Here is a 9,799-nt window from a genome sequence, read left to right as displayed (position 1 = left end):
GGAGGGAGGGGTTTACCTGGAGCATTTTGTACATTTCACGGCAACCATTCAGGGCAAGGTCAAGAGCCTGAGGCAACGATCATCAGCCCTGCCCCACCCTTGCACAGGAAGAGAGTCTCACCTGCCCGAAGACTTCAAGGGGCAGCCTCGGCTCGAGGAACGTGGACACGATTGCGTCCTGGCAGGGCATGTAGGAGACGTACAGGTCCGGGCCCCTCGCCGACTCCTCCTCCCCGTTCATGTCTAGCAGGAGCTGCCCGTCGATGTAGCCGACCTCGCACGCACAGAGGAAGTCTTTGATGGGCAGACCGGCATCGATGAGCGCCATGCTCACGGCGTTGACGACACATGCCCTGACAGGCCCGTCCGCCTGGACGATCTCGACGGAGATGTCGATCTGCGACCGGGGGAAGATGGAGGTGAAAATCAGCTCCTCGAACGTCTGCCTGACGAGGGACTCGAGCTCTGCGACCACCCGGTCGCCTCTGTTCCGTTTCCTCCTGTGCGAGTACGCCGAGGGGGAGACGATGACAGAGCAAGTTACGACTGCTCGATCGTGGAGCTCCTTAGACCTCGATGTGCACTCCCTCGGTCCGCAAACAGTTGCTACAATCTGCAGGAGGACGTCAGCAGCTGGGAAAATGGACGCACTTCCCGCTCACCTTGGTGTTGCCATGATGGAAGATCGCCGATCCTGTCGCGTTCTGCAAGTTCCCGTGCTTGATCACAACCTTTCGCAGCTCGTTGGGCCGTCGGCCATCGATCCGCAGCCCCGACAGGTCCACGAACTCAACCTTGCTCATGCCCCCTGCTCGAGCCAACAGCGTCAGTAGCACTCCAGTGCTATGATCGGCTCAAAGGTCATCAGAGTCATCAAATGGCGTACAGGTGGTGGACACTCACGTTTAACCTCCTCACAAACTACCATGCGAGCATCAAGAGCGATGCATTCTTGAGAGAGCTGCTCGTCTGAGCACTGAAAGGATCGAAAGGGAGGGGCTTCATATCAGCTCTCAGAATGATAGAGAACTTTCGAGGGGACAGCAAAGGAATACCAAGGAGGAATAAGCGAAAGATATGCAATGAAAGGCCGCGAGGAGAGCGAGCGCGGACATAGAAGAGGGGGAATGGCAGAGCAACGAGAAAGTCAAAGTTGTAACCTCGACACAGCAAAAGCAGAATAAATCAGCGGAGAAATATAGGCGGAAGCAATGTCTCAGTTGAGAGACAGCAGGACCATCCTACAAGAATGAAGAGCAAAGCAAGCATGGAGGGAGCGGGAAGAGTGAAGGAGAGGGGAATGAAGGAGCAAGATCGTGGAGGGTTGTTGCGGGAATGAGAAAAGGGAGAGAGATAACAGAAAGAGGCAATGATCGATGTTGAATCAGGGGAGAGGGCGAACGGAACTAAAAGGTAGGAGCTCAATTGGAGAAAGAAAATCGAATCGTTGTAGAGGAGGAGAGCAGCCAGGGAAAGATAGACGGAGACAGCGACGTTGGAGGGAAAGTAGCGAGCGAGCGAGTTCAACAACATGAGAAGGAAAGGAGTGAGAACGATAGGACGAGGGGAGCTGCGGTAGGAGGGAGTATGCTAGGGGGGGGGAGAGGAGAGGCTAGAGTAGTGCGCTGGGAGGAGGAGAGGCTAGAGTAGTGCGCTAGGAGTGTAGGAGGGAAGAGGAAAGGCTAGAGTAGTGCGCTGGAGGGCTAGGAGGGGGGAGGAGGGAGGGAGCGGCGGCACGAGGGGGCGAGGAGGGCAGGAACGGATCCCGGGCATGTTGCACATGCACCCCGGGTTATACAACGATATTATAAAATCGCTGCCCTTTTGGTTCCCCTCTATTGATTTCCCTATTGATGATCTTCTGCCCCACAAGTCGTCAATTGTTCCAATGCAAGGTGGTGCCATGCAGGAACTCGGGGCTCGGCTGTGGTCATGGCGGCAGCAGGAGGTGGCGGAGGGGAAGGAGAGGAGGAGCAGCAGGACGAGGCCACTGATGAATGCCGGTATGTGCTCGTGCCCTTCCTATCTCTTGAGCGCGCTGTCGCTCTTCGACTTTTCACCTCTCCTGACTCCTCTTTTTGTTCGCATGACGCCGTAAACAACCCAGGTCCTTCGGGCGAGAGCCATTTCCCGACGTAAGTGCTGATGGCTTGCTGTTCGGACATTCAGAGCACCTTCACAGGCTGTTGGAGCTCTGCTATGAAGCAGTCGGCAAAGTGATCGCCAGCGGAAGTAAGTGGAACTATGGAACTCCCTGTAAAATGTCGGAGTTTGCCCAATCACTGTGCACCAGGCGTTCAAATCTTCGAAAGGAACCCATACTACATTCCAGAAGAGCTCATGGAGAAGGTTGCACTACCCTCGTATCCTTGCCCTCGTGAGCCCTGTGTCCAGATTCTGCAAGCTGCAGCAAAGTGGAGACCGAACATGATCCTGGACGCTTCTCTGATCAAACTGATCCCTTGGATGACAGATCTGCGAGCGCTACATCTCGAGGGGTAAGATCTTGTGCGTCATGAGCTGTATTGCTGGACTTGACTTCGTCATTCTTTGCCCAGGTGCTATCTAATCAGCGATCATTCTATCAAGTATGTGGCAAACAACTGCCCGCAGCTGCAGCATGTGGATCTTCGGCGCTCGGCAGTCGGTGAGCAGGGGGTGATCAGCCTGGTGAAGAACCTGGAGCAGCTGGAGAGTGTCTGGCTGAGCGGCTGCGAGGGAGTGACGGACTTCGCTGTGACCCGGCTGATGCTCAATGCCCGGAGGCTGGTGGACTTGAGGGTCCGAGAGTGCCCGAGGCTGTCGGATGACTGCTTGGCTGCTGTGGTGGGGAGCAGCCGGCTGGTGATGCTGGACGTTGGGAGCCTTCCGAGACTGACGGAGGAGGCTGTGGTCAAAGTGGTGCGGACGAGCTCGAATCTGACAGCTCTCAACTTGTCCAGATGCCCGCAGGTGGGTTCGGACGCGGTGTGGAACATGGGCCCTCGGGTGCAGGTGCGGGAGAGCGACAGCCTTGACTGGGAGGAAGCAGCCAACAGCGATCTCCCGCTCCACACAACCCTAGGATGTCCGCGGATGCGTATGCTGTCCCTCTCCAAGTGCTCGCAGCTCACAGACTCAGGGCTGATGAACCTGGTGGGCTGCAAGGAGCTGCAGGAGCTCGACATATCGGAGTGCGTGCGGGTGACGGATGCGTCGCTCATCGGCCTCGTCAGGTCCTGCCGCCTCAAGAAGCTCATCCTAAGAGGATGCAAGCTGCTCACGGACCGCAGCCTGAGGGCGCTGGGCAAGCATGCGTCCGAGCTCGAGCTGCTCGACATCTCTAGCTGCACCAGCTTCAGTGACTCCTGCGTCAACCGCTCGCTGCTCAACTGCGTGCGGCTCCAGGTCTTCAACTGCTCCTGCTGCTCAAACCTCAGTGCGGCCGCCGTGCAAAGTTTGTGCTGGGGAGAGGACAAGGGCTGTCATCCTCTGTGCGAGATCAACGTGTCGGGGACAGGCGTCAATAAGGACGCTCTTCTCATGCTCGTTCAAAGCCTCCCGTCGCTCCGCACTCTCGTGGCGGCTGGGAACGATCTGAGTGAGCAGGACGAGCTCGAGCTACTAGCAGTGAGGAGGGGAGCGCAGCTGGCAAAGTCTGGGGCTGCCTCGCTCTCCGTCGTCACCGAGTGGAACTTCAAATCACGAGTCCTCACCCTCGACGTCTTCGACAAACTTTTGTAGATAGTAACTAGTAGTAATCAGCCGGAGTTCTGTGTATCATGCAGTGGTTTCCACTGATAAGCCAGTACCGGGCGGTGTCGACCTCCCCCTGGATACGTAGTACGGTACCGTCGGAGAGGGGCGGAGACCGGGCCACGGTCCGAGCCTCAGTGAGTCAGCCGGCGGAGTCGGCCGCCCGGCGGCCGGCCCGGGCCGGGCTAGAGCATGAGGCGGGCCCGCACATCAGTAAAAACTGATGTCACAAGCAGCAGCCTGCGAAAGGGGGTGGTAGGTGTGAGTTAAAGGGGTCGTAGTGTAGGGTGGTGGTAACCCTGTAAAGCACTGCTTGAGCTGACGCCCCGCATCGGTGGTGGAAGAGGAGGGAGGAGGGAGGAGGGAGAGGGGAGCAGGGAGGAGAATGAGAGAATATGGAGGACGCAAGGTGATGATTGTGTGAGGTTGGAGTGAGTGATAAGGGGACGGAAGGAGGACGAGGGAGTCGGAGGAGTGCAGGGGTGGATAGCGCAGGACAAAGGGTGGAGAGGACCTAGTGAAGGGGAAAATGGAAGGATGGAGTTGTGTTTCTTTATCTCATTCACGGTGTTCTGCAGGGGTTTCATTACAACCTTGCTCTGTTTCATGCCGTGCACCGTCGACAATGTTTAGTAAGATGCCAACTAGGAAGTCAGTCCTGCTACCTCTACTCCTCTCGGCATGCCATCTCCTCTCCGTCTCTCCCTTTGGAATCCAAACCTCCATGAGGGTTGGCAAGAGGGTGCTACACGTCTCCTCCGCATTGAGCGAACCTCCGCGGGTTCGTCCGCGGGCGCTTCCCAAGGGTGCAGATCTCAACACAGGAGCCCGTGGCAAGTCAAGAGACGCCTTGCTCGAGGAGCAGGCGCAGCAGGCGGCTAAGTCAGCAGCCTTGGGCTCCCGCTACGACCCCATAGAGGCGGAAAAGTACTTCAACCTACGAACGTTGGACGTGTGGCGTCGGGACATGCAGATCTCAGTGCCGTTCACGACTTTCCTCGGCCAGGTCCTCCTGGACTTCCAGCGCGGCGTGGAGAAGGCGAACCGACCCAGGAGGGCCAAGGAGTTCATGGAGCTCATTGCGAACTTGGGCCCTGCCTTCATCAAGGCCGGGCAGGCCCTCTCCTCCCGTCCCGATCTCCTTCCTCCTGAGTACCTCCAGGAGCTTCAGAAGCTGCAGGATCGCCTGCCCCCCTTCCCCAACGAAGTCGCGTTCAAGATCATCGAGGACCAGCTCGGGATGAAGCTGCAAGACATCTTCGAGCGGGTGGAGCCCGAGCCCGTCGCCGCAGCGTCCATCGGGCAGGTGTACAAGGCTTACCTCAAGACAGGAGAGGCGGTGGCGATCAAAGTGCAGCGTCCGGAGTGTGAGGAGGTCATTGCGCTGGACATCTACATCCTCCGAGAGCTCAGCGGGACGCTGAGCCAGATGATCAAGCTGCTCAGGAGGGACCTGGACCTTCGGTCCGTGGTGGAGGAGTTCGGGAAGCTCATCTACGAGGAGATCGACTACCTGCAGGAGGCGAGGAATGCAGAGCGGTTCGCGGAGCTCTACGGGAACAACCCGGACATTTATGTACCCAAGATCTTCTGGAGGTTCTCAAGCAGGAAGGTGCTGGTCATGGAGTGGGTTGAGGGAGTTCGTCTCACTTCCCCCCTCGTCTCCGAAAAGGACAAGACAAGGCTTGTCCGGGCGATGGTCCAGTGCTCCCTGCAGCAGATGCTTGAGAAGGGTTTCTTCCATGCTGACCCCCACGGAGGGAACCTGCTTGCTACGAGCGACGGGAAACTCGTCTACCTCGACTTCGGCATGATGTCGGAGGTGGAGCCGTACCAGCGCTATGGCATCTTGGAGGCAGTAATCCATATGGTCAACCGAGATTTCAACTCCCTCTGCAAGCTCTACGTGCGCCTTGGTTTCATCCCGCCGGGTACGGACGTGCAGCCGATCGAGGATGCACTGACAAAGGCGCTCCCGGACGTGCTGGGCTCCTCCGTCGATACGTTCAACATCAAGAACGTTATTGGAGAGCTCGGCGACGTGATGTACAAGTTCCCCTTCAACCTGCCCCCCTACTACACCGCCATTGTGCGATGCCTCGGAGTGCTGGAGGGGCTTGCGATCCAGGTGGACGGAAAGTTCCGCATCATCAACGACGCGTATCCCTACATTGCCAGCCGCGTCCTTACCGACTCGCAGCTCCAGGATGCTCTGGAGTACATGGTGCTGACGAGGGAGCGGAAGGTGCGATGGCAGCGGCTGGAGAACCTGTTGCAGTCGGCGTCCGACTTCGACGAGTGGGACCTGTCGCAGGCCTCGAGGCTTTTCATTGACTTTCTTTTCTCGGAGGAGAACGAGCAAGTTCGAGAAAATATGGTGCGTCCGTCTCCCTCCCTCTCCCCTCCTTCCTCCTTCTCCTTCCTCCCTCCTTCGCCCCCCTTCCTCCATTCTTCTCGTCCTCGTTCTTCCTCCTCGCCTCCATCTATTCCTATCCTCCTCTGTCCTTCTTCCACCAGTTCCCTTCATGCTAACCCCGCGCCATCTCAGCTCCTTACTTCTCTGCCAGGTGGACGACCTGACTGACTTTGTCGACGGACTTGGCCTCGAGGCTCTTGAGTATGCTCTCTCCTCCTCCAGGGTCCTCCTCCCCGACATCCTTCGGTCCGGACCACTTCCTGACAGTCCCAGACTCCCCCAGCTTCCTCCCTCCCTCCGCGAAGCCCTCGGCCGCCTGGAGCTCCTCCGCTCGAGCTCCTTCCTGGACCGCTACCTCCAGCGGCCCGACCGCCTGACGGCCCTGGCACGTGACGTGTACCAGTCTCTCCGGCAGAAGCCGCAGGCGCAGAGGTTCCTGCTAGAGGCTTCTACCCACCTCTTTGAGCGAGCCTCCTCTCGCACGATTCGCCTCCTCTTCCAGATGCCGCAGGTCCCGCCCTCCCAGCTCCCTCGCATCTCCCAGTCGCTGGGACATGCCCGGGCGCTCCCGGGGCGCGAGTGAGGAGTGGGAAGAGGTCGGAGAGGAGGACAGAGCAGGTGGGAAGTTGATAGTGCAAACCAGCAGGATAGTGATGACGTGTGTAACGCCAAGTTCTCGAGATGTTTTTCCTTGTCTTCCTGTTCTATCCTCGGTTGCAAGTGAACCAACAAGCACGTGTCAACAAAGTTTTTCCATCCCCTCCTTCATATCTGTTAGCACCCAGGTTTTCAATGTCTTTATCTTCATCAATATCACGTGGAACGCTCTCTCGACCGATCTCTTGACCGGTCTCTCCCTCTTTCCCTGGACCGGTCCCTCTCCCTCGATCGATCCCTCCCCCTCTCCCTGGACCGATCCCTTCCTCTCTCCCGTGACCTTTCCCTCCATCGCTCTCTCGACCGAGACCGCTCCCTGCCTCCCTCCCTCTTCTCCTCGGGCGGGACAGCAGGAGCGGCGGGAGCGGCGGGCTTCGCCGGCTTCTTCTTGAACAGGTTGAGCCCCTTCCCCTTGGACGGCCTGTTCTCCTTCACCACAGGTATGGGGATCGCCTTGACCGCCTCGAGGAAGCATCGCTCCAGCACCCTCCATGTCTCCTCCCCGACGTCCCTCCATCTCTCTTCGTCCTGCTCGCACAGACTCTCTCTGAAGGGCACCCACTCCTTGTGCCTCCTCTCGTGCACGAACGCCACGATCTTCTCCTTCATCGCCTCCTCAAGCTCAGCCACCTGCAGCATGCACGTCAACGGATCTGACGTGCAGGGGGGAGTGGCAGGGGGAGTGTAGGAGGAGCCTGTGAGGAGGGGGAGGAGAAGAAAGATTCGGAGGAGGAGGCACAGGAAGGGATCGGGGACGGGGAAGAGGAACGGGACGTCCTAATCTCACCTCCTTCCTCTTCTCTGCAAACTTCTTGTGCGTCAGCTCTTTCACCAGCACAATGAGCTTCCTCTCCGTCCGCTCCACATCCAGAGCCTTGAGCTTCTCTCCCATCACGGGGTGAGACCAGACGCTCTCTATGTCCATGTCATACGTCAAGGTCCCGTCGCGTTCGAAGCTTTCCAGCAGCTTCTTGGCCTCCTCCACCACCGCTGCCTTCTTGTTGGCCTCCTCCATCATCAGCTCCTCCTTATACTTCATCACATCAATCTTGTTCAGGCTGTGGAACACCGACTTGCGATCGTTCGGGTTGTCCAGGATAGTCTTGTAACGGCTGTCAAAGCAAAACTTGGAAAGCTCCTTCTCCCAGCTCGACCCTGCCACGACTCCCTTCTCCAGCAGGAAGCGTTTGAATTTTGCCTTCTTCTCCTCCAACGCCTCCTCCTCCCCCATCTCCACTTCCTCCATCCCTCCGCCTCCAGCCACAATCAAGTCCCCGCCCTCACCTCCTGCAGCATTGCCGGCCGAGCCTTGCTGTGCCACCCCATTGTTCCCTCCTTCCCCTCCTCCTCCTCCCTCTACTGCAATCTCCTCCTCTGCATCATCCCCCGGCCCCATCACCAAGGAAGCGATCTCCTCCGGCACCTCCCAGCTAGTCACCCCTGTCCGCCTGCTGTAGAAGTACCGGTCACCAGCGGGAGTGAAGCACTCGGACCAGTCGGTGCCGGGGACGGGCCGCATGACAGCGCCCTTCTGGATCCTCCCGGTCGTCGGTCTGATCCACGACGTCTCCCCGCTAAAGCTGAGCAGAGGCAGCGTGAGTAACGATGTCAAGGTTGGGGGGAGTCTGGCATCTTGTAGCTTCCTTACTACATAGAGTACAGGAGGATCGCGTACAGGGAGGAGAGCAGGCATGAAGGACGCACAAGGTACGGATCGCACTCAGCGGTACCGGTTCATCACCGGTTGATCAACAAGAGGCAAGCCCAGGCAGACAGCTGGACTGAACACCAACTCACACAACCACAGGGCTCACCTGTTGTAGAAGTAACTCCTCCCCGCCGGGGTCTTGTACTCGATCCACACGCCCCTTGAGCTCACTGTGTTCTGCTTCGGAGCCTCTTCCACATAGAGGGAATCTGCGTTCACCCGCACGATCTCCCCTCCCAGCCTGACCTCGTGCATGATCGGGTTTGGATGAACGTTCAGCCTTACGATCTCCACGTCCGATGTGCTCCCGTCCTCGTGCTTCAGCTTGCATGTCTGTCCCACTGCAACGTTCAGGGAATTGCCGGAGAGCAGGGACCGGAAGTCCGCGTTCGACCAAGACGAGCCGCCCGACATGCTCGAAAGATTGACCAGCCGTTGCAAATCAAGATTGCACTCTACTCTTCACTGTCTGTGGGACTTCAAAACATGACGAGAAGTTCTGCCGATGCAGCGAAAGTGTCAGATGGCATGCAGCGCAAGGAAAGGAACTACAACGTGACTTGAGAATCCACAAGAACAATGCGAGGGATACAGAAAGCAAGGGACTGCAAGATACAAGTGAAACACCGATGTTTGTATGATGACTGAGTCACAGCAGAGTAGGCAAGATGAAAGAGCAAAGGAAACCAAGGAAATAGGCACACGAATGCAGGCAAGCAGCGCTGGGATTACGAACGGATGTGAACAGGAGAAGTCAGACGGCTTCACTTGATGGGTGCGAGTGCAAGTTGGCAAGGTTGGAGCATCATGGCATGGGATCAACAGTTTGTTGGGTTCCAGTCCTTGCCATTGTCGTCTTCTCTTCCTCCTCCTTCGTAATCTTCCTCAACTCCATCCCCGTCTCTTTCACAGCGTTCTCCTTCTCCTTATCTCTCGCTCTCTTCACCATCACTCCTCGTCCTCGCCTCGTCCTCGTCCTCGCCCTCGCCCCCGCCCTCGCCCTCGTCCTCCTCGTCCTCCTCGTCCTCCTCGTCCTCCTCGTCCTCTAGTCCCTCATTGCCAAGTTCCGCGGCAGGCACTTGCCATGCGCGGATTACACGTTACAGACCGTTACAGATAGTTACGTGGACAACGGCCAATGGAATGTCCATACCCCTATCCAAGCACCCCCATATCATCTTTCACTACCCCTACCCACATATGAAACTTGATCCCCTCATGTTTCATTTCTTAAGTTACCCCTGGTATTCATCAAATCGAATAAAGTACCCCTGTAATTTTTG

General features: G+C 57.6%; 4 protein-coding genes across 4 annotated transcripts in view; 2 read left to right on the top strand and 2 right to left on the bottom strand.

Moving 5' to 3' along the window:
- GUITHDRAFT_104267 (hypothetical protein) overlaps positions 1-803 on the bottom strand; it is a gene marked incomplete at both ends in the record, with an annotated part of 1,842 nt that extends 1,039 nt beyond the window's left edge. The window contains 3 exons of the mRNA XM_005836795.1: positions 17-67; positions 122-613; positions 663-803. Of these exons, the coding sequence (XP_005836852.1) occupies positions 17-67; positions 122-613; positions 663-803 (684 nt within the window). The remainder of the gene's footprint in view (positions 1-16; positions 68-121; positions 614-662) is intronic.
- A 1,762-nt stretch (positions 804-2,565) lies between these two features.
- Positions 2,566-3,321, top strand: GUITHDRAFT_58454 (hypothetical protein; the record flags this gene model as incomplete). Its single annotated transcript, XM_005836794.1, has 1 exon — positions 2,566-3,321. A coding segment is annotated over one exon (756 nt), but the record flags the coding sequence as incomplete, so codon positions are not given.
- Positions 3,322-4,459: 1,138 nt separating this feature from the next.
- GUITHDRAFT_67503 (hypothetical protein) lies at positions 4,460-6,319 on the top strand (the record flags this gene model as incomplete). Its single annotated transcript, XM_005836793.1, has 1 exon — positions 4,460-6,319. The coding sequence occupies one exon, from the start codon at positions 4,460-4,462 to the stop codon at positions 6,317-6,319; it is 1,860 nt and encodes a 619-aa protein (XP_005836850.1).
- Positions 6,320-6,964: 645 nt separating this feature from the next.
- Positions 6,965-8,930, bottom strand: GUITHDRAFT_135568 (hypothetical protein; the record flags this gene model as incomplete). The annotated part of the gene is made up of 4 exons (XM_005836792.1): positions 6,965-7,438; positions 7,596-8,388; positions 8,539-8,589; positions 8,623-8,930. 4 exons carry the CDS (start codon positions 8,928-8,930, stop codon positions 6,965-6,967), a joined length of 1,626 nt encoding a protein of 541 aa, XP_005836849.1.
- Between the last annotated feature and the right edge of the window lie 869 nt (positions 8,931-9,799).

Source organism: Guillardia theta (assembly GCF_000315625.1).
Source record: "Guillardia theta CCMP2712 unplaced genomic scaffold GUITHscaffold_16, whole genome shotgun sequence".
In the NCBI taxonomy this organism is placed as follows: domain Eukaryota; class Cryptophyceae; order Pyrenomonadales; family Geminigeraceae; genus Guillardia; species Guillardia theta.
Note: the sequence above shows the minus strand (reverse complement) of the source record. Positions and strands in the feature narration are given on the sequence as shown.